This window comes from Lacerta agilis, chromosome 4, assembly GCF_009819535.1.
Source record: "Lacerta agilis isolate rLacAgi1 chromosome 4, rLacAgi1.pri, whole genome shotgun sequence".
NCBI lineage: Eukaryota > Metazoa > Chordata > Lepidosauria > Squamata > Lacertidae > Lacerta > Lacerta agilis.
The window spans coordinates 16,209,076-16,233,027 of NC_046315.1; the positions used below are offsets into that span (position 1 = coordinate 16,209,076).

The following is a 23,952-nucleotide window of genomic DNA, read 5'->3' on the forward strand; positions in this document are numbered from 1 at the left end:
ATTCCTGGCCGTTGGTCCTGTTTGCTGGGCCTGATGGGATTTGTAGTCCAGCAACACCTGGAGGGCCAAAGGGTTCCCTGCTCTAAGGTGAAATCAGCTCAACTTGTGCTTTTTCTTCCCACTGAAAAAAAAACTTTTAAAGCCTCTTCTCAGTGGCTCTCCTTCAGTTTCACCAAGAGAAGTGGATGCGGTAATGTAAATCCTGACTGAAGAATGGGAATTTCACACTTTATACCCACGCTCAGGCATATGGGAGTAGCATCACAGAACACTGTTCACATCTATCCAGCCTAAGAGTACTGTTTTATGGATAGATAAGGAAAATGCCGGCCCTTTCTGGCTTTCCTTGAACATCTTGGCCAAATGTGCTTTGCGCTTGTCCCTTCCACCCAGAAAAAAACCCCTCTGAAGTTATTTAACAACTAACCCATCCACAGTCACAGATACACGAGGGTTTTACATAACTATTTACAGGTGAAACTGGAAAAATTAGAATATCGTGGAAAGGTTCATTTCTTTCAGTAATTCAACTTAAAAGGTGAAACTAATATATGAGATAGACTCATGACATGCAAAGCGAGATATGTCAAGCCTTTATTTGTTATAATTGCGATGATTATGGCATACAGCTGATGAGAACCCCAAATTAACCATTTCAACTTTGGGGTTTTCATCAGCTGTACGCCGTAATCATCACAATTATAACAAATAAAGGCTTGACATATCTCGCTTTGCATGTCATGAGTCTATCTCATACATTAAACTCCAGTAGCGAATGAAAACAATTGCTTACATAAATGGACTTTTCCACGATATTCTAATTTTATGAGTTTCACCTGTACTAGCTGGTATCGTTCCTGAACACAGAAGGAATTTCAACAAAGATGCTTTCTGTTCGATCTTAATAAAAGAAACAGTGCGTTACGTTCCGAGAAATGACTTCACGTTTTCTTTCTCTCTCTTTAAAAGGGGAAAAAAATGGTATCATCCCATTTCTTCTATTCCTTTTGAATAAATAAATGGTTTTTATTATTATTGATTTTTCAACAAAAGCAACAGATAAACGGAGTACAATTAAGGTTGGGGTACGGAGGCCAGTTGAAGTACAAACGATAGGAGCTCAGTCTTGATTTAACATACAGTATGTTGAAAAATAAAGGAATATCTGATATTAAACCATTGTGTCTGCTTGTCACACATATGTATGTATGTATGTGCAACCCAGTGCTATCTACCCAGGAAACAAACGTCAAAGAGAAATATCTGCACATACCCATGTCTTTAATGGTTTCTCCTGGTAGCAACGGGGGCTCCTCCATTTCAGCCAATTTATTAGATTCCCTGAGAACCTAAGACAGAAATCAGCTACATCAATGTTAAATACTTTTTAAAAAGAAGAAGATTATTTTATTTTTTTCCAGGTAATGGCAAGATGAACAAGTCTCTGCTCAAAAAAGTACAGCACTGATTTTCATAATAAAACAGTACAAACGATATTGCCCATCACACAGAAGTATCTTTATATAAGTCTGCACGTGAATCGGGAGTTCTACATTCATGTTCTTTTTCAAAAACAGTATATAAAATAAAACTAAGTCAAGCTGAATCATATACTGTAAGTTATTGGCCTTCTGGTTGCTCCTTTGTTTGTGCAGTTCGTTAGTTCTTAGTGGGGGTAGGAATGACTAAATCCCACAGTTGCAAAATCCCAGGCTTGTTCATAAACCAACCATCTTCAGTTTTACTCTTTGCCTTAGTGAAAAAATAATAATAATTATCCACTGATAACTGGATGCACGATAAATGAAATCATGGACAGTCTGCTGCCATCCTATCAACATGCCCAAAATCAGTCACACAAGGCAGCTGCTTCGCTCCAATTGCCACACGATTCCTGTCTGAAAGTTGCTTCTCTGTAGGACATGCATAGCAAATTGCACATGTAGATTGCAATCTGTGACAAACCTGTCTCCATAAGGGCAAAGGTGCGGAGCCTATGACCCTCCAAATGTTGTTCCAGATTGCCCAGCCAGCATTGACAATGCCCTGGGTTAAAGTGTGTGTGTGTGTGTGTGTGTGTGTGTGTGTGTGTTTTAAAAACAAGATACCAACAACAAGGACATCTTGCACCAATTGCTGGAGTTACTCCTTTTGCACTTTTTCATTTACCTACGTGTAAACTGCTGCGTATTTGGACCTGCACAGAATTATCACACTGCACCACTGCAGGATTCTCACAACTTTCTGCACAATAGATCCGCTGCAGGGAAGAAGAAAAAAACCACACACACAACCACAACAACAACAACAACAGAACAAAAAGCCAACCGCCTTGCTTTATTATGGTGGCGAAGGGGCTTTTTCTGGGGATTAAATAAACAGATGTGGGGTGGGGAGAATAACTCAAGTCAGAACGATCAAAGCAGCCAGCAAAATCACTAATCCCATGGAAAAGCCTTGTCTCTTAATCTTTTGGCTTTTTACAAGGGCGGGGGGAGAAGGGGGGAAATAAAATTAATGCAGAAACACCGTATGCAGATGGGTTGTTTTATGACGATGCACACGGAAGAATTCTGGAGGCATGCCGTGCACCAGGCAGCCAATCAAGCAGCAGGCCGTAGGCTTGCCAGCCAATCCGATTCTGCAGATCATCTCACAGCATCCCATTTTGCTTACAAACGGGACACAAAGAATTAAGTTGGCACCTTGCTTTGAAGTAGCAGAAATACAGAAAGTCGTCACTCATAGAATCTTGCGTTGTTGCTGCTTTTTTTTTTGCAAAGTGCTGCAACGTGGACTGAAAAATAAATAAATAGTGCAAGCGCCTAATAGGGTGGACACAGTATTTCTTACTTGAATGTTTTCAAAGTTTCCTAAGATCATCTGCAGACAGCTAGGGGTGTGTGTGTGTGTGTGTGTGTGTACGTACAGCCATCATTACCCAGCACACAAATGACCGGCATCTTCGTGCAATTGCGCCATTCATTTTACTAAAACCCCAAACTCCAGTTTGGCATAAACACAAGAGTAAAGGGGGGGGGGAATTACGCACCTCAGTTCACCACATTTCATGGATACAGGAACCCCAACATTCCTGCAGTGACTTAGGGTGCTTAGCCTACAGACTACAGTAGCGTACCAGCAAATTTGTGTGGCATCATTAAAACTGATGCAGTGCTCTTGCACAACAAGCCCGCTTATAAAAATGACAACAACAATTGACTTTTTGCAGCAAGGAAAGTGGTGGGGAATTGCAGGCAAAAGTATGGGATAACAGTTGGTCCACAACATCGCACGAACGAATCGGCATGAATGCTCAGCGAATAGCATTTAATTTTCCCCATAAATTTTGCGCAAGCAAATCTGGCCAAATGCTCAATAAACAGGTTGCCTAGAAGCATCCTTAGTTTTATCTGTTTTGGTTGCTTTGCCAAAGCTACCTCCGCCATATTTTCTCAGACTCCACCTTCCCCTGGGCAACACCTAGACCTTTCTTTGAAGGTGAGAAGAGATGTGACTTAAAAGTTACATTTCTTCAAGTTACAGCTGATGTCAATGGCAATTCTGTCTGCCTTTGAGCAGCTTCTCCCTTGCAGCATTTCCTCCTAAATCAGATCCAGGAACATAGTGGCAACGTCTAGCCCAGGAGGACGGAAAAGCTCACGTCACCTGCAGTTCTTCCCTCAGATAGGTGACTTTTGCCCCGGTACAGATCTTCGCCCATTTCCCATTCATTCTAACATTATCCTCATAGAACGGCATACATTTTCTTCCTCCGAAAACATCCCCAAAATTGTCCAATCTGCACCCAAATACCCACCTCTCCTGCCACTGTTAAATTAACTTCAGCGTGCCAATAAGTGGGAATGAAAATCCTTGTTTTCAGCTGTCAGTTAAAGCAGAAGGGAAGTGCCAAGGGTGCAATAGCATTAATTCATCAGAACCAACCCCCCCAACCACAAAAAAAGGAAGTGGAGTGGAAGGAAAGTAAAGTGTCTTTGCCATTGTGTCGAATGATGGAGCATTGGGCTTCATCACCCAGGGATGAATTTCACGCGGGGATTTTGTTCGCTGACACAAACCTGGAGCCGCAAATGTGAAAGGTAGCAGTAGCATCAATTTTAAAAATTCAAAGATAAAAACCGGGCTTCCACCAGAGGCTGCCTTACACCTAGTCACTTGGTCCGAGGATTGTCAGAACTAGCTAGCAGTAGCTCTCCAGTGTTTCAGAAGGGGAGTCTAACCCCAACCAGTTTGGAGGTGCCAGGAATTCAGTCTTTGCGTGCAAAATGTGCACTCCAACAGAGAGCCGCAAACCTCCTCTACAAGAAGAACGATAAACTTTCTTGATCAAAAAGGCACACAAAACCCACATATATTTGGCAATAATAATAATAATAATAATAATAAACCTATAATAAACAATAAATCTACTTTTGTTCAGATGCTCGGCAGGGCTACCTAAGCTAAAGCACAGCCCAGACTGCTTCCCTTTCGAACTCGGAACGTTAAAGAGAGAAGAAGAAAATCCCTTACCCCGTTGTACATTGCAAAAAAGGAAAGGAAAGAAGTCCGCAGAAGGGTTCGCGGTGGGAAGGAAGGCAGACGCCTCAGAGGAAACAACGGATCACATCCCAAGAGGACATCCCAAGGCCATGGGTGAACTCCCTTAAGCGCTCAGCTCCTCGCGAATGACAATCATAAATAGTTTCAGGGCGGCTTCCGCACGGCACATTTAGTGCCTATGCAAACATCTAGGGGACCTTGAACATTATTAAGATCACCTTCTTTTTGGCTGTCTCTTGAAACATGAACATGCTCCGGAGACACTTCCTTTCCCCCTTGCCTCAGAGACAGAAGATTGACCGAGTCTGGCTCTCCCTGATCTCATTTGCACTAAATCAATATACTGTAACCTGGGCCTTGACAGGTCTATGACGAGAGAGCTATAAATAGAGGGCAGGGGGGGAAAGGACACTTGGTATTAAAAAGCGAATCCTGCTCAAATAAGCAGAATTCCTCCATGTCAGGAGACAATTGGGGTGGGGGGTGGGGTTTCCAGACGGGTGGAGAAACGGCAATGCTGAGCTGTCTTTGGAAAAGAAAGTGCACAGAAAGAAGGCAGAATCAGTGGGTGAGCTATGCTTGCCAAGCTCCAAGAAAAGAAGGATGAGTTAAAAAGAAATTGCTTCACGACCTTCCTTCCTGTCAGGGACATTTCAGACAATGCAGAAAAGAGAAGCTCTTGCATTGCCAACACAGGTTCCTGCGGTTCCTGAAGGGCATTTCCATGTTTGGAAATATGACGCAGCACACACGTGTGTACACATGCACCCACGCCAGTATTGTAAAACCCCACCCCACCCCACCCCAACCCGTTCCTTGGCCTTCAGAAACTGAGGTGAGACAAAAACACGAACGACAGGGCCTTGTTAGCTGTGGCATCAACAGCCATGGAATGCCCTTTCAAGAAGGGAGGTATGCAGTGAAAATAATGGTGGGTGCTTTTTTGTTTTAGGTTTTTGCAGGTGTATTCTGCAACATGCCTTTGGCATAATAACAGTGTGTTAGCGATGGATTTGTTCTACTTTGCTAGTTGTTCCGCGATGTTTTCCCAATGACATTATTACTGTCTGGAGGGGGCTATAGTGCAACAAAAGTGAGACAAAAAAGACCATTTGCAGCATGAAAAGTTACTGGATTTCAGCGGGAAAATTACAGGACACGAACCAATTGGAAATGAGCAGTATATCATCACCCAAAGAGTCCTGGGAACCATAGTATGCTAAGGGAGCTGAGAGTTGCTCCCCCCTCCCAGAACCTACAGTTCCCAAAGTAATTCAACCATCAGCCCCTCTTCCCAAGGAGCTCTGGTATGTGTGAGGAGAATAGAGAGTCCCCCTAACAACTGCCAGCACACTTAATGAACTACAGCTCCCAGAATTCTTTGGGGGAAGCCATGTCCGTTTCAAGCGCTTTCAGTGTATGGAGTGAGTGTGGCCAGAGTCTCAGCCCGTTTCAGATGCCATTGGGAGGAACATCGCTGCCACTAGAAAGCTGAAGCACGGCTGGTCTGAAGTGAAGCCCACATTTTGGGGGACAGCACCATCGTTGGATTGTGTGGGGCTGGGAAGGGTGTCGGTGAGGTCAGAGCTGCGTGGGAGCACCTATGGGTGCAGCCGTGATCTTGCCGCTGCCCTGCCCCAGTAAGTGGCAGTGACCCTATTCCTCCACACCTGCCGCTCCTGCGACGTTATCAGGACAGATCCAAGAAAGCACTTCTTGCGCAGCGCCTAGTTAAACTGTGGAACTCCCTCCCACAGGAGCAAGTAACAGCCACCAACCTGGATGGCCTTTCAAAGAGGATTGAAGCCTGCCAGCAATCTAGAATGCAGATCAATCTCCTGAGCGCATTTTGCGGAAGCACTCAGGAACACAGGAATCTCCATTATGCAGAGTCAGACCATCGATCTGCCTAGCTCAATATTGTCTACACTGACTGGCAGCAGCTCTCCAAGGTTTCAAGCAGGCATCTCTTGCAGAGATATCTTGAGATGGCAATACTAGATGAACAGCCATTCTACACATGCAGCAAATCCAGTTGCTTCTCCTCTCCCACTTCCAGACTATGGCATTCAGAACTTGTCTGGGGAAATATATAGGGCTGTCATACATCTGGATTTTGCCGAACACAGCCAGGAAACGAGCTTGAAAATGGCGTCCGGGCGGATTTTTGCTGAATTGCCAAATTGTCCGGGAAAACATAGACATATGGCAAGTAGGGTGTTGTTTTTTTAAATAAACAAACAGATAGATAGATAGATAGATAGATAGATAGATAGATAATGCATTGTTTTAGAATCCCAGAAAAGCCCTGAAATAGGTTTTTTGGGGGGAGGGGGGAGAGATGTTCTCAACAACTGAGACAACCCCCCCCCCAAAAAAAACTCCTCAATAACTTTTCTCTGGAATTTCACTTTTGGGAATATGGCAATCCTATCACATGCTTGAATGCCTTCTCATTTATTAATCAACAAACACCAGGAAAGAAGTAATCTAATTGTAGCCTCCTCTTCAGTGGTGGAGGAAGCCGCTCGGGCACCCGGAGCGGCAAACACGAGGTGCACCCGGGGGCGGGGCGTCGCTATGCAGCGTGCATGCGCAGCGTCGCTACGCACGATGCATGCGGCGCTACGTAGCGACGCTAAGCATGCGTGCTACATAGCGGGTTGCTGGTTCCGCCACCAGCAAACCGCGAGCAAACAGCAAGGGGTGGGCCAGGGAGGGGCGTCAGTGACCCAAGAGAAGCGTGCCCTCCTGCCCCTCCCCTCTGCCCACAGCTCAAGCGGGAAGGAAGCAAAGTGCTGAGCAGGTGAGCGAGCAAGCCGCGGAGAGAGGCTTTTTATGGGGCGGTGGGGCAACAGCACCCCCCGCCTCCCAAGCCTACAGTGAGCTTTGCCGGCAGCCCGGACGGGCCGTCATGGCCGTCGCTCGCTGTAGGCTTGGGGGTCACGCCGAGTGTCACCCCCGGGTGGTACCTGGGGCAGGCCGCCCCCATCGCACCCCCCTTGCTGCACCCCTGCTCCTCTTCGCACTACTTGTTTTCTACGTATAGAAAGTTTTTCTTCAAGGAGGAGCCCTGAAACTCACGGCTCTCTTGTCTAAAGTTTAACATAACAGCACTACAAATTCAATAAAAAAGAAAGAATGAATGACCACGTGACTCTGTCGCTGCACATGCAGACTGTCTTACCCTTAGATCCGGAGAAAAATTTTCTGTGGAAGTGGAGACGGAATCCGATGAGACGACGGAAGCAGATTTTGTTCGCGCCGAATGATCTGAATGAGAGGTGGAGGCACTAAAGGAGGAGGAATAAGGGGGAGAAGGATGGGAAAAGACAGTGGTTTGGTGTTGCAGTATTGTACATTCTGGAGAAATTTCTTCACAGGCTCGCTGTGATGAAGAGGTCCGAGGTGCTTAGTCTTTAACTATTCTGAGGTGGAGAAAGTAACAAAGATCAGCAGGCCGTAACATGAGGGTATGGTTAAGGAGCAAACATTACGATTCATTTGGACGTCACAATAAACCATAGGCTATCAGAACTGGAATTAGCCTACCCTCCAACCAGGCTTGTGGATATCTCCTCTGGTGCAGTCTAGAGGAAATTAATCACATTTTAGTACTACATCCGAGCTATGTAAACAATGAAATAAGCCAGCTTCGCAAACCGCAGTTTGAAGTTGGCTCGTTTCAAACAAACCACAGTTAAGAGATCAATCAGTTTGTTGGGGGTCATACGACACAACAAGCTGCGGCTAATCGAAAATGGAGGCAAAAGTTTCTAGGAGGTAAAGTGGGTAGGAAGGAGCCTGTCAGGATAAACCATGGTTTGTTATAATGACACCTGAATGCAGGCAGGGTAGTGGAACTCTAGAGCAGCCTTTCTCAACTCTAGGTCCCCATACATCATTGGACTACAACTCCCATCATCCATGACCTGCTAGCTATGGATGATGGGAGTTGTAGTCCAACAACTTGAGAAAGGCTGCTCTAGAGGTAGAAATCAATCCTTTTGTTCGGAATCAGCAATGCCACTCCTGGGGTCGGGGGGGGGGCAGAGGAGTGCCTTCCCTCCGTGCCAGCCAGCCTTCCATACCAGCCCCTCCTGTTTGGGGTTACTTAGTTTAGAATAAAGGTGGGTAACAGCAGACGGGGTGTGTGTGTGTGTGTGTACAAAATTATATACGCTGCAGAGAACATGGATAGGGAGGCATTTTTCTCCCTCTCTCATATTAGAACCATCGGATGAAGCTGGACGGGCGGCGAATGAGGAGAACAGACAAAAGAAAGCACTTCTTTCTTACCCATGCTGATGGTTAGCCTATATGTTGCATCCATCGAAATCATCATCTCACACAACTGCGATTCCTGACCGTGTGGGGAATGCCTACACAGGAAGCCTTTTAAACGGCTGCTTTTCAAACATCCTGTCGAATGTCGAAATTAGAGGGAGGGCCAGAGGGGCATGACGACACCGGGGGTGGGTGGGAGAAGGCCAATATTTGCAGAGCCCCTCCCCACATTTAGCCTCTGAGTGGAGGGGACAGCAGAGGGGCTGCGGATATGAATCCACGGTTTACAGCTACATCTTAGCACGGATACCTGCCAATGGAAGGTATTTTTATATTGTAAACCACCCTGTGGTCCTTGGAGAACTGAACATGCGGCAGAGACTGTGGTAGCCTTAAGAAATATGATTTATTCACCTATTGACACCTTCAGTTTGCATGGAGGGAGTTCAGATCTTCCAGCATGCCTCTATCTTAGGTGAGGCCCTGCCTTGGAAAGGAAGCTTAAACCTGTATTTTGCCACTGGCCTGCAATATTCTCTTCACAAATCCTACCATTTTATTAATTTCACAAATCCTACCATTTTATTGAGGATGAGATGGTTGGACAGTGTTCTTGAAGCAACTAGCATGAGTTTGGGCAAACTGCGGGAGGCAGTGGAGGATAGGGGTGCCTGGCGTGCTCTGGTCCATGGGGTCACGAAGAGTCGGACACGACTGAATGACTGAACAACAACAACCATTTTATTAATTTCACAAATCCTACCATTTTATTAATTTCTAGGGTTTAGGGGGACCTGCCCCCCAAAATCTATAACAATAATAGAATCACAGTTGGAGGGGCTCCTGACGGTCATCTAGACCGACCCCCTGCAATGCAGGAATATGCAGTTGTCCCTTGCAGGGATAGAAACTGTAACCTTGTCACTATGGGCATCACGGTGTAACCAGCTGAGCTATAACAATATACGAAGCTTCCCTTTACCGAGTCAGACTATTGGCCCATCTAGTTCCATATTGTCTATACCACCTGGCAGCAGCTCTCCATGTTCCCAGTCCTACCTGAAGAGGCTGGGGGTTGGGCCTTTTGCAAAACAGATGTCCCAACCCAGTAACAACTCCCAGGTTCAGATGAAGTGGTCTTCAGTCCACAAAAGCTTCGTGTTAAGCTACCACAATGCTCTTTCCTCGCGCTTGCTCTAGCCGCGTATGAACACTCTTCCCCTGGCGGAATTAGTCCTAAAGGAACATAAACCGCTGGGCTCTGAAATATTTTAACTTCTCCCACGCAACTGGCCTGAATGAGGTTTGCTGCCACTTTGAATATTTGAATCTGGTTTCAGCACTCAAAGGCTAGAAAATGTTGATTTCTGAAGGAGGCCACACCAACATCTCCACCCAAAGTGCATTTATTTATCTGTAGGATAAATGTTCTGCCCGGACACTGAGCTCCAGCGCCGAGGGCCTTCTGGTGGTCTCCTCACTGTGAGAAATGAAGTTACAGGGAACCAGGCAGAGGGCCTTCTCAGTAGTGGCGCCCGCCCTGTGGAACACCCTCCCTTCAGATGTCAAAGAGATAAACAACTACCTGACATTTAGAAGACATCTGAAGGCAGCCCTGTTTAGGGAAGTTCTTAATGTGTGACACTTTAATGTATTTTTAATCTCTGTTGGAAGCTGCCCAGAGTGGCTGGGGAAATCCAGCCTGATGGACGGGGTACAAATAAATAATAATAATAATAATAATAATAATAATAATAATAATAATAATAATATATTTTCCCAGAAGCAAACTGAGAAAGGTACCCTATACTCTGACCATGGGTGAGCTTCTTTCTGGCTGCATCCATTTGATGATCACACAATAGCCTACACTATTAGACTTTTAAAAATACTGGATTTTGTTGGGTGGGGTGGGGAAGCTAAATTACAGAATTCCTGCAGCCTGTGTAAGGCGCTTGGTAAACAAAGCCTGAATTGTTTGGTCCTTTTTTGCTGCACTCCAAGAACAGAAAGCCAATCATGCATTGAAATGCAATACAGTGTTCCTATGGAACAATCCTCAGGCTCGAGTGAATCAGGCCATTCATGAGCCAAAAGGCCTCTAGGAGTGCAATCCTTTGGTTCTGGCTACAGAACCCAGCTTCCTGAGGATCTTTTGTTCACCCTTTCTTTTTCTTTTTTAAAATAGCATGTTTCTAGACCTTGAAAAGCAGAGACATCACCTTGCCGACAAAAGTCCGTATAGTTAAAGCCATGGTTTTCCCACTAGTGATGTATGGAAGTGAGAGCTGGACCACAAAGAAGGCTAATCGCCGAAGAATCGATGCTTTTGAATTATGGTGCTGGAGGAGACTCTTGAGAGTCCCATGGACTGCAAGAATATCAGACCTATCTATTCTGAAGGAAATCAGCCCTGAGTGCTCACTGGAAGGACTGATCCTGAAGCAGAGATTCCAATACTTTGGCCACCTCATGAGAAGAGAAGACTCCCTGGAAAAGACCCTGATGCTGGGAAATATTGAGGGCACAAGGAGAAAGAGACGACAGAAGACGAGATGGTTGGACGGTGTTCTCGAAGCTACCAACATGAGTCTGACCAAACTGCGGGAGACAGTGGCGTGTTCTGGTCCATGGGGTCACGAAGAGTCGGACACGACTGTACGACTGAACAACAACAAGACCTTAAGACTATGGAAGGCAACCTTGAAAGTCGATGAAGGGGGTAGAACCTCAAGACTAAACTACACACTATGTAGTGACGTGATTTAAGCCGCTTGCAACGGCTTTGTATTCAAAAACGGGGGAAAGTCAGGAAAAACAGGTGGAGTTTAGCATTTTCCAAGATAGCAGTGTGCACTCAGAATCGCCTCCCACACCACCTGCTTTCCCAGCCATTGGGGGAAAAGATACTGGAGGTTCAGCGTCCCACCCCTCTTGAGAGAAAAGCAGCTAGCTAGAAGCATTTTGAACAAACATCTGAAGTCAGAGTAAATAAAACCTGCCTCCTTTCTCCCTTTCCCCATTCCCAGCCATCATGTGGCACAACTTTTAAACTGCTTGTCAAGCTTATGGAGGTAATTAAGAACACATTTTTCCGTTAACGGTTAGCCAATTTCTGATTCTAACATTTTCACATGGGTTCTATTGTACTGTTTTTTTTTTTTTTTTAAAAAAAACAACTTTATTTTTTTTAATTAGATTTATATACTGCTCTTTTCATCAAAAGATCTCAGGGTGGTTTGCAGAATAATTTTATGTATACTTGATGTACACCGCGCTTATATTTTTTAAAATGAATAGCAGAATATAAATACATTGTTTGTTTATCTATTTATAAAGAAAAATGAAGTCACCTCCCATGCGCGCGCGCACACACACGCGCGCACACACACACACAATAATTGAGGGGGAAATGGGAAAACCATTTCGTTGTCCGGCATCAGTCTGTCTCAGGGGAGGCAATGGAGGACTGTGCCTTTGCGGGGTTATGCGACCAACATTGAGCACACTGGTCCGCGGCTATGTGCACATTTGTGGCTTAAAAGGCAGTGAAGCTGCTCACACACTGTGTTTCAAGTCACATTTTAATGTTGCTGTACAGCAGGTCCACAATGTATACAGGAGTTACGTTCTGGGGATCTCGCCTAAAGCCAAAATCGCATGTAGTCAAAAGCCATTGGCTGGGTAGGATTGGCAAAGTCATTTCCCCCGGAACTCCACCCCCTTTATTTTCCTTCTTCTCCCCCCACCCCAAATAAAGCTGACGTCTTCGCCAAATAAGCATTATTTATCTGTTTTGTCATGTTGAACTCCTATCAGTGAAATTGCCAGTCAGTGCTGGATTTACGTATAAGCTAAACAAGCTATAGCTTAGGGCCCCACTCTCTTGGGGGGGCCCAAATTTTTTTTAAAGGAAAAACAACAACTGGATGTACATTTCCAAAATATAAGATAAAAAACAAATAAAATAAAGCCTACATAGAGCAACAGTGACAAGTGGCATTAGATACCTATTAGGTCCATAAATTGTTGTTCAGTCGTTCAGTCGTGTCCGACTCTTCGTGACCCCATGGACCAGAGCACGCCAGGCACGCCTATCCTTCACTGCCTCCCGCAGTTTGGCCAAACTCATGCCAGTCGCTTTGAGAACACTGTCCAACCATCTCATCCTCTGTCGTCCCCTTCTCCTTGTGCCCTCCATCTTTCCCAACATCAGGGTCTTTTCCAGGGAGCCATAAATTACCATATAGCATATATTCAACACAAAAAGTGACAATTTGTTGTTGACAAAGAAAGGGCCCCATTACTTCCAATAGCATATATATATAATCAAACCTAAATCCGGCCCTGCTGCCAGTGAAACTCTGTGTGCACTGCCACCCAGGCACGTGCTGCTGTGGTCTTAGATGTACACACCTCAGGTTAGAAGCTGGTTTGAGGTAAAATGCATCAAACAGCAGCATTTCTCAAGAAGCTGTAGAACACATAGGGATTGTGGCTAACATCATTCGTACTCAGCTTCAAACACCTGTGGTGGGAGAACACGGGAGCGAGAGTATACCGTAATGTGTACACAGCCTCAGAGTCAGGTAGGAGTACCCTGCAGAACTATTTGCCTTTCTACACCACTATGCCGAATCTGTTCAATTTGGTTGTATTTTTTTTAATGCTTTATTTATCGTTGATGACGACTTTTGCCTTGTTACAATTATGGGCTTTTGTCATGTTGCGAGCTGCCTGAGCATGGTTTGAACAATGGCATAAAAAATAAAATTACGTATGCATGGAAATAAGGACATAAACCATCAATTTAAAGCACATTGACACCCCTTTAACGGACATCGTTTCCTCCCCAAATCAACTGGACTGAATCATCCATGGGTCCTTTACCTTTCTTACCATGGAAACTGTAGTTTACCCCCCACATAGCTACAATTCCCAGCACCCTTAACAAACCAGAGTCCCCAAGATTTTGGGGGAGAAAGGGGACACTGCGTTTACAATGTTTGGTGTGTTTGCAACCAAGGTTTATGGGGAAAGGATCGTGACTCGGTGGTGGAGGACCCAATCTGCACGCAAAGGGTCAAAGCTTCAATTCCTGGCATCTCCAGGTTTTGAAAAAGTAGGTAATAGATCCTCTGCCTGGAGTCCCTGTCAGGTTACCCAAGTACCTGAAGGAGCATCTCTGCTCCTCTTCCAAGAGATTTTGTTGAGGCCCTTCTCCAGGTGTCTTTTTAAATCAGTTCCCAGAAATCCCTGGGAAGAGACACTGGTAAGCCACTCTAGAAATTGCAGCTGGGGTGGGTGGGTCGGAATAGGGGTCTGCTAACAACACTCTGCGGGTGGCACTGTGGGTGGGACGCGGGTGGTGCTGTGGGTTAAACCACAGAGCCTAGGGCTTGCTGATCAGAAGGTCGGTGGTTCGAATCCCCGCAGCAGGGTGAGCTCCCATTGCTCGGTCCCAGCGGGAAGGTAAATGGCGTTTCCATGTGCTGCTCTGGTTCGCCAGAAGTGGCTTAGTCACACGACTGGACCTAAGGGTCAGGGATCCCTTTACCTTTTTAACAACAAACTACAGTTCCCAGGATTCTTTGGGGAAGCCACAACTGCTTAAAGTGGTACGATGCTGCTTTAAATGTCTGGTGCAGATGGGGCGACAATCAAGAAGGATCGCCAGTTCACCCACAACCCTGCCTTAAAATCTGATAGGTGGAAATCAAGGATGTGGTCCACCTTGCAAGGTAGTCGGTTCAGAAAAAAACGAGGCAATATAAAGTGAGAAATAAAATAAACAAAACAAAACAAGAAAATGTCCTCTGATGGAATAAATTAAAAGAAATAAAGAAAAATAAAGATATACAAACACTTCCATTAAGAGTGAAATAAAAATAAAGCAAACACACAGATAGAAGAAAAAAAAAACCACACACATACAATCCTACAAGCATTGTCCTCTATTTTCCACCAAGAGCACAGCGCAGCACGGTGAATGGCCCAAGTATCCAAAACCTCACAGCGCGCAACCCTCTCCGCATTTACTCGGAAACAAGCCCCACTGTGTTCAGTGGCACTTACTCCCAGGTAAATACTCATGGGACTGCAGCATTAAAATGTATGGAAGCCGCCCCACGCCCTGTTCCATTAAGCGCTCGATCCTCTGCGTGTTTACTCAGAAGCCAGCCTCGCCGAGGGAGGGGTGGGGAAACAGGGCGCGCTCCTGAGCGCAGGACCTAAGCCGGCGCTTCCTCCGCGGGATGGGCTCCTGTGCAAAGCGCGCTGAGGATCCGGTGCCCTGGAACCACCCGGAACGCCCGTGCGGGCGGGGGGGGGGATGCGAGAGGCGCTTACCAAGAAGAGTGCCTCTGAGCATGTGCAGTTCTCTGATCACACCCAGCCCTGCCCTTCCCTTCCCTTCCCCTGGTTTTAACTACACAGGCCACCCAGGTGCAACGGGCGCAGCGTGTGCGGAATTAGGGCACCTCCCCCCCCCCCGCAGTGACCTGAGCCAGTTAGACGCGCAGGTTATGAAAAGGGGAGGGATGGAATACGGGCGGTCCCCTTACTCCCCCGCAGAACAAACAAACAAAACAAAACCCAGAGATACGAAAGCGCCAAACAACAACTCCCCCCCCCCAACTCCTCCAGGGCTTTCCCAAGGTGGAGGGTGAAGGGCGGTTTTACCTGGAGAGGGAATCCGGGCTGGGCTGGCCGGTGGCGGGCGGAGCCTCCTTAGAGGCTATGCTCTCGCAGCTGGAGCTCCTCTCCATGCTGGATCCCGTTAAGGGTGTGCAGAGATTGTGGTCTGTGTGTGTGTGTGTTGCCGGGGGGGGGCGGCGGCGGCGGGAAAGCAATCCCCTCCCCGGGAAATCAAAGGGCAGAGCGGATTGTCAAAGGAGTGGGAAGCCGAGAGTGGCGAAGGAAGCTGCCATGTTAGCCCACAGTGCTGTGCGCACGGCCGGGGTTGGATGATGCTCCGTCCCTCCACCCCCTAAGGGAGGAGGAAGCTGCATCTCTCCTGCGCCCGGGAGGAGAAGCGGGAGGGAGGGCGGGGAAAGGAGGAGGCGGAGAGGCTCGCAGGACCCGCTTCTCATCATCATCATCTTCTTCATTTTGGTCCCAAACGGCTGCCTCTGGTTTTTGTGTGTCTTGGAATTAAGGAATTAAGCTCTGTTCGGCGTGGGCTGCCCCCCTCCGCCCCCCACAAATCAAGTAAATAAATAAAAAATACTCGTAGAAATATTTTGACACACCGTTCTGAGCACTTGGGGGCATAGAATCAAATAATTGGAAGGGATCTTGAGGATTATTTTAAGTCCAAACCCCTTGTTAGGCAGGAATATTCAGCTGATCGCACCTGCAGCCTTGGCGTTATCAGCACCACGCTCCAACCAACTGAGCTGTGTCCGGGGTCAAAAGAAATTAATTGAAGACAACTGTCTTTGAGACTACTGTATTTCGTTCCGAATCTGCTAGACAGAGCCAGACAGAGGATGAGGACAACAGTTGGGTGTCCTGCCCCCACCCAGAATAAATCCTGGCTATGCCCATGCCCACAGGGGCACCATTTGGTTGCTAGTTACAGGTAGGTAGCCATGTTGGTCTGCCATAGTCGAAACAAAAATAATAATAATTAAAAAATTCTTCCAGTAGCACCTTAGAGACCAACTAAGTTTGCTATTGGTATGAGCTTTCGTGTGCATGCACACTTCTTCAGAAAGCTCATACCGATAACGTTTGGTTGCTGTTGGTGCTTGAAGAACTGGGAGTCCAAAATCCTCACTGATCTATGGTAAATGGCGCAGTGTTAAACTATGGAACTCATCGCCACAAGATGCGGTGATGGCCACCAATTTGGACAGCTTTAATGGGTTCTGGAAAGCTTTGTGGAGGATAAGGCTGCCAATGGCTGTGTCCTGGCTTGTGTCAGTGGTGATAAGACTCCGAGTACCAGTTGTTGGGAATCACAAGGAAGAGGAGCTGGTGTGGCGGCGCTGGCCTCCTGGCAGCAGGATTGCTTCAGCTTACTTGGCTGACTAGAGGGCAGGGCGGGGTGGGCATGCCAGTGGAACCAGTCTAATGTGCCTATGGTGCCCAGACCTACCCATCACTGCCACCTCCAAGCAGGTCTCTATCTTGCTAGCTGCTTCTGAGCAAAAACTGGGGAAAGCAGGCATGATGTGCTTCTGATTGGTTGCTATGAGAACAGGATGCCGGCCTAGAATGGGCCTTTGGATAAAGGGAGGGAGTTTAGTATGGAAGCTGATGGGACAAGAGGGTTTAAATGCACAGTTCAGGGTCCCAAACCCGGCAGCGAGTTTTCTAGGAGCTCCTGTGTCCCTAGGGCATTTTAGTGCCAACAGATTAACAACAACAACAACAACAACAACAACAACAACAACAACAACAATAAATAATTTATACCCGCCTATCTGGCTTGGTTCCCCCAGCCATTCTGGGCGACTCCCAACAGAATATTAATAATAAAAATAAAAATGATAAAACATCAAACATTAAAGATGTCCCTAAACAGGGCTGCCTTCAGATGTCTTCTAAAAGTCAGGTAGTTGTTTATTTCCTTGACATCTGATGGGAGGGCGTTCTTCAGGGCGGGCGCCACTACTGAGAAGGCCCTCTGCCTGGTTCCCTGTAACTTCACTTCTCACAGTGAGGGAACTGCCAGAAGGTCCTCGGAGCTGGACCTCAGTGTCCAGGCTGAACGATGAGGGTGGAGACGCTCCTTCAGGTATGCTGGGTATAAAGAGCCTGAACTCTGGAGAGCCATGGCATAGGAAGGAAGCTTCCTTCTGTGGTGTTCTGGCCAATTGGCACTGAGAAAGTGGGTTAAATCGTAAGGACTAGGAACTTGCGTACAAACTGATTCTTTAAAATGTTTCGTATGGTTCAATCGCTTTGATGGATATTAGCTTTCCCCCCTCCCCATGCTCCACAATTCTGTGTACGCCTGGAAAATCTCACTGCCACACAGCTGGCCCTCTTCAGAATGCTGATGGCTGTGGAATAGCGGGATGAGACCTGCCGTTGTAACATTTGAACAATTCCCTTCCATGGAGAATTGTCAGGAAACGAAAGGGAGAAGTGGAAAGGAGGAGGGAAACCGGGCATTGTGAATAAAGGATGCAGGCATTGAAGGGGAAGCCGCTGTTTGCCTGTCAATACCAGTTTCTGGGTGGGAACTGCAAGCAGGGAGAGAGCTGTTGAACTCAGACCCTCCTTGCAGGTGGCTACTCAGAGGCACCTGTTTGGCCGCTGTGAGAATAGGATGCTGGAGTTAGATGCCCTTTGTTCTTAGGCACCTGTTGGTCATCTCTGCCCCTTGTGAAGTATTTCTGAAGGATGAGGAGAGGTGGGGGGGAAACGAGACAGAATTCGGTTTGTCCCCCGAGGACTTAAAATCACAAGACTTCCTATTGGGTGCTGTGTGCCACGAATGTAATTTACACTATTGATACCTTGAACTCATTCTGGGGAGACCACTCATCGGGGTCACCAGAAAGGAGACACATTTTTGCATCCCATTTGCACGTATGCTAATATAGTCCCCAAAATGCATCACAAATTTGCACATATTAATTTGTATGTGTAGATGCAAATGTAGAAATAGCTGCAATCAGTTAAATGGGACACCCAGTACCTCTTGGGGGACAAGACTTTGACCAGGTGGTTTCTGGGTAGCTTCTCAGCGTGCTGTCCAGGTCCTCAGTGTTGATGGGCGACAGAAAGCCACCTTACCTGGTTTTGCACCCAGCCCCAGCTCAGAATGGTTTGATTTGAACTAGGGATCCAGTACAACTTTATTTTTTTTAATCTGTTCACTGTTGGGTTTTTCAGAGTCTTCCGGTTTTCTGGCAGTTGTGCACACTTTCCTTCTCACCGTCAGATTTCCCAAATATTAATTTCATTATCCTGGTGCCCTAAATTATTAGATGCTCTGAGGATATCTTCATGCATGATGCTAAAAGTAGGGCTGGATTATAACGGTACAATTGGAGCAATTGTACCTGGGGTTGACACCTGCAAAGAGGCCTTATTGCCTGTTGTTTTGCTCCTCGTGCGCCTCAGCCCTTCATCTCCATGTGTTGTAATATACTAATATGCATAATTCATTCATTTATTCAGTTTTAAAATAAAATAAGGTTTATTTAGTTCATGCATTCCTTTAGGGAGAAGGGGGCCCTTTTTATAGGTGGGGGGGGGAAGGTCAATTGCACCAGGCCCTGAACCATCTTGGCTAAAATACATGTCTTTGGAGCCTCTCATGTTTGCGCACCCAAATGAACATTGTTGATTTTATTCCCACAAAAATGTGTGTGTTTAAGTGCAGAAACACTGCCTTAAGAAAAGAGAAAAACCGAAATACTCAAGGCAGCTTTCATCAAAATCAGTCAAACTACAAAGCAACAATATGACAAAGCTTAAGCAGCAGGAGAAAGGACGGATTTTTTTTTTTTTTAAGCATTTCTGATGTGATCAAGGTTTGAAAAAGTCCCGGTTAAATAAATGAAAGGCAGCTTGCAACAAGGGTTTAAAAATATACATAAAATGAGAACCAGAAATAACTGACGATAAGCTGGAAGCTAATCAAGCAGTGTTACAAATGACAGGAAAAACAGTTGCAGCCAGGACAAATTGCTGATAGATTGCAACGGATTTGAATTGCTGTTAAAAGGCTCAGGTGAAAAGGTCGGACTTGGCTGGCATCTAAAAGATGGTAATTTGGCCTTGCAAGCCTGGCACTGCTGCGTGGTACTACCACCCTCAATTTCAGGGGCACAGTGCAGCTGGTATTCGACTGGACTGCAGTACCTCAAGGACCGCCTCTGCTCATATGAACCTACGCAGGCCCTGAGATCATCCTCCGAGGCCCTTTGTGTGCCTCCTCCACAAGAGGTTGAGGGTGGCAACACAAGAACGGGTCTTATCTGTAGCGGCTCCCCATTTGTGGGAAGTTCTCCCCAACGGGGCTCGCCTGGCTCCTTCATTATACACCTTTATGCACCAGGCAAAAACGTTCCTCTTCAAACAGGCCTTTGGCTGATTGACATCAGAGGCCTTTTAAATGTGTCGTGTGTGCTGGGGGCTATTACGAGTCTGTTTTCGTTCCTTGTTTTTATTATGTATACAGTATTGTAATTTTATGTTGTGAACTGCCCTGAGATCTACGGATAAAGGGCGGCATACGACTTTAACGAAGAATAATAAGAAAACGACACATGTATAAACTCCAAGCAGATCTTCAGCTGAACATATTTAGATCCTGCTCAGGTGCATTCATTCAGCACAGCTGTATGCTTGTAGGACTACTAGGACTTTGGCATCCCAGTTGGTGGTAGAATTAAACCAAGGTGTTGGGAGCAGCTGGTACAGGAGTTCTCCACTCGACAGTCAGCTATGGAGACTGACAGACCGCAAGAGACTGGCCAGGTAAAAGTAAAGGTAAAGGACTCCTGGACGGTTAAGTCCAGTCAAAGGCGACTTTGGGGTTGTGGCGCTCATCTCGCTTTCAGGCCGAGGGAGCCGGCGTTTGTCCACAGACAAGCTTTCCAGGTCATGTGGCCCGTATGACTAAACCGCTTCTGGCGCAAGGGAACACCGTGGCGGAAACCAGAGCGCACGGAAATGCTGTTTACCTTCCCACCGCAGTGGTACCTATTTATCTACTTGCACTGGTGTGCTTTCGACCTGCTAGGTTGGCAGTAGCTGGGACAGAGCAACGGAAGCTCACTCTGTTGCAGGGATTCGAACTGCCAACCTTCTGATCTGCAAACCCAAGAGGCTCAGTGGTTTAGACCACAGCACCACCTGCATCCCACTAGCCAGGGCAGCCCCACTAGAGAAGATGCTCAGTTAGCCAGAGGGTAAGGGCATGGTGGGTGGCGCATTTAGAGTGGGGTTCTACATAAGGAGGGAGCAGGAGTAGCGGGAAAAGGGGGGGGAGTGCTAGGCTAGGGTCAATCTTTACCATAGCGGCTTAGAACACAGCATGGGAGGAAGGATATAGCAGCAACTCTGGGCCAAGCCATCCAAGTGGAGAGTCACAGAGGGAAAAGCTTAACATATTTGCACACCTGGTGATTGAGGGATTAATGGGGGAAGATCTGAAGATGAGAAAGGCTCTAAACTTATTTGAGTGAAGAGCTCACTCAAGTGTTTTCTGAACCCCTGGGGCCCCGAAGACCCCTGGAATCCACTGTGGGAGGGTGGAAGCTCTCTCCCCCCCCCCGGTTATTCCAGTGTAACAGTTTGTGCGAAGAGGCCCTAATTCAGCTCCAGGAAAGATGGTCAAGTGCTGCAAAGAGGAAACAGGTCTCGAGGAAGCAGCCTGATGCAAATTTGATCTGGAACACCAAATCAAATTCCCCAGAGATTTCTACAGCGTTATTTGCTTTCTCATAATGAGCTGTGTACTTAAAGGAATTTGCCAAGTGTTCGAGGTGCCATTACAAAGCCGGAGATCAAATCCTCAACTTTTATTTTGAGATTCTCCTCCTGCCTCCTTTTAAGCCATTTCTTAAGTCTCAGAATGAAAATAAAACAATTACCGGAATATCATACAAAAAGAAAAAAATAATAATCCACCAACAACATTGTATATTAAGATACAAAAGGTAACCATTTTTTCCCCTTTTCTGTATAAAATACAAAGTTTGGACAGTACACTTTTATTCCACATGTGTATAAATATAACCCAAAGAATATGATTTCAGTATTCCTACCAAAATATTACATTTTGTTTTGTACAAAAGTTTACAAAAAGTTTCTATATATTTACAACCCAATACTGAGAGAAGAGTTCCTGATTCAATAATGCAAAATATAAGGGTAGTGCATTTTTACCGTAATGATACAAAGAAGATATATAACGGTATAAAAAAACTGCAGGGTTTGCCTTTGTTTTCAATTCATTAAAAAAACAACAACAACCCAGTGTTTCCCTGTTTTGATCACGAAGGTGACATCGGCGGGTAACTTTTCTTGCACGTGTCATTCTGAATAAGTGGAAAGAGGCACAAGCCCGTGGCAGTTCCACAACTCTGGTTACCGGTAATTTCAGAAGCAGATGCTCAGAATCGGTGTCTAGCGTCTTTGAGCTGCTATGGGTCTGCAGCAGGAGCGGCTCATCATTTTGATCACCCACGATACCGCAAAATGATGCTACGTTGGGAGCATTGTCGATAGTCAATATGGTGGGTGGCTCACTGCCGCAGCATCCCAACTGTCTTTTGTTGGATATAGTCTCAAACTATTGTCACAGTCATGGCTTCCCGCCAAAAGGCCGTGGGAAATTTAGTCTGCTAAGAGTGCTGGGAACTGTCTCTCTATGAAGGGTGTCTCAACAACTCTCAGCATCCTGAAGTTCCCAGGATTCTTTGGGGGAAGGAACAAATTGAATTCCCCCCTTTCTCTCAAGATAAGGCATGGGTAGGCAAACTAAAGCCCAGGGGCCGGATCCGACCCAATCGCCACCTAGCCTTTCGGTTGGTTTCAGTTTAACCCTGATGTTTCGTTCTTTTGGGGTGATTGGTGGGCTACTTAAAAATGAGGCTGAAGTTTAGATTTAGTTTTAAATTGTATTTTAATCTGTATTTTAATGAACTGTTTTATGTTTTTGTTGTGATTTTATTGGTGTTAGCCGCCCTGAGCCCGGTTTGGCGGGGAAGGGCGGGGGGTATAAATAAAAATTGATTATTAGTATATTATTAAATCCGGCCTGGGAATCAGCGTGTTTTTACATGAGCAGAATGTGTTCTTTTACTTAAAACGCATCTCTGGGTTATTTGTGGGGCCTGCCTGGTGTTTTTAGATGAGTAGAATGTGTGCTTTTATTTAAAATGCATGTCTGGGTTATTTGTGGGGCATAGGAATTTGTTCAACCCCCCCCCCCAATATAGTCCGACCCCCCCCCCACAAGGTCTGAGGGACAATGGACCGGGGCCGCCTGCTGAAAAAAATTGCTGACCCCTGATATAAGGGCACTGACATTTTGTGTGTGTGTTTGTAAAGAGACACCGGGATTCCCTTATGCAGAGGACACCCACTGGAAAATCCTAGCGGCATTTGGATTACCCCAAAAGAACAGCCCCACACCTGAGCCCTGATTGGCTGGATAAAGTGGGGAGATATGAGAAAATGGCTCATGGTCTAGGACTGTGAGAGAGGATGCTTTTGGAGGTGGAAGGTAACGTAGCCAGGTGTTTGTGTTGGGATGGAGAGGCCGAATATTACACATTTCCCTGGAGCTAACTAGTTAAATCTTAGGCTCAATTTCTCTAATCCTCAATCAATTTGGTACTCGGTATTCATTCTGCTCTATAAGGAAGAGTCTGGGCAGGCAGCAAAGCCACTTGGTAGACAGCTGCCTTGGATGGAGGCACTAATATTTCAATAATCTGGCACAGGGAGCTGCCTCCTTCCAAGGCCACATCTGCACTATACATCTATGGTGCCACTTTAGCACCAGAGGATCCTGGGAAATGCGGTTTCTTAAGGGTGCTGAGAGTTGTTAGGAGACCCTCTTCTCCCAAAGAGCTGCAATTTCCAGAGTTCCCAGGGAAGAAGGTTTGGTTGTTAAACCAACTGGACAACTGTAGCTCCGGGGTGGTGGTGGTGTCTCCTAATGTTTCCCAGAACCCCCCCCCCTTTAAAAAACCTTAATACTTTTCAAGTTTATACATTTCACTAATATTACAATCGTTTTGACATTTCATAGCTTGACTTCCTTCCTTCTCTTTTTGTGGTTCCTTAAATTTATTTTTAATATCTTCTGCTTATCTCAATTAACTTAATTTGCTCATTTATTCACCTTCTTTAAATATACACTCTTATGACGCTGCAGGTTATTACAACAATCCAGCCAATGTTCTTATCTGTTTACAATTTATCTGTAAATATTCAATAAACCTTTTCCATTCTTTAATATATATATAAAAATGTTATCTTGATTTCTTAATTCTTCCGGCAAGTTTCGTCACGGCGAATCTCCCAGAACCCTTAACAAATTACACTTCCCAAGATTCCTGGGGGCAGGGGGGGAAGCCATGACTGTTAAAGTGGTATCATAGCCCATTCGACTTCCAAAAG

The 23,952-nt window shown here is 46.0% G+C and overlaps 1 protein-coding gene across 1 annotated transcript in view; it reads right to left on the minus strand.

Moving 5' to 3' along the window:
* Window positions 1-15,671, minus strand: part of MTMR2 (myotubularin related protein 2) — a 34,299-nt gene extending 18,628 nt beyond the window's left edge. The window contains exons 1-3 of the mRNA XM_033146158.1: window positions 15,535-15,671; window positions 7,754-7,859; window positions 1,274-1,349 (exon numbers count right to left, since the gene is read on the minus strand). Coding sequence (XP_033002049.1) covers window positions 1,274-1,349; window positions 7,754-7,859; window positions 15,535-15,620 — 268 coding nt within the window. The 5' untranslated portion in view covers window positions 15,621-15,671. The remainder of the gene's footprint in view (window positions 1-1,273; window positions 1,350-7,753; window positions 7,860-15,534) is intronic.
* Window positions 15,672-23,952: the final 8,281 nt, after the last annotated feature.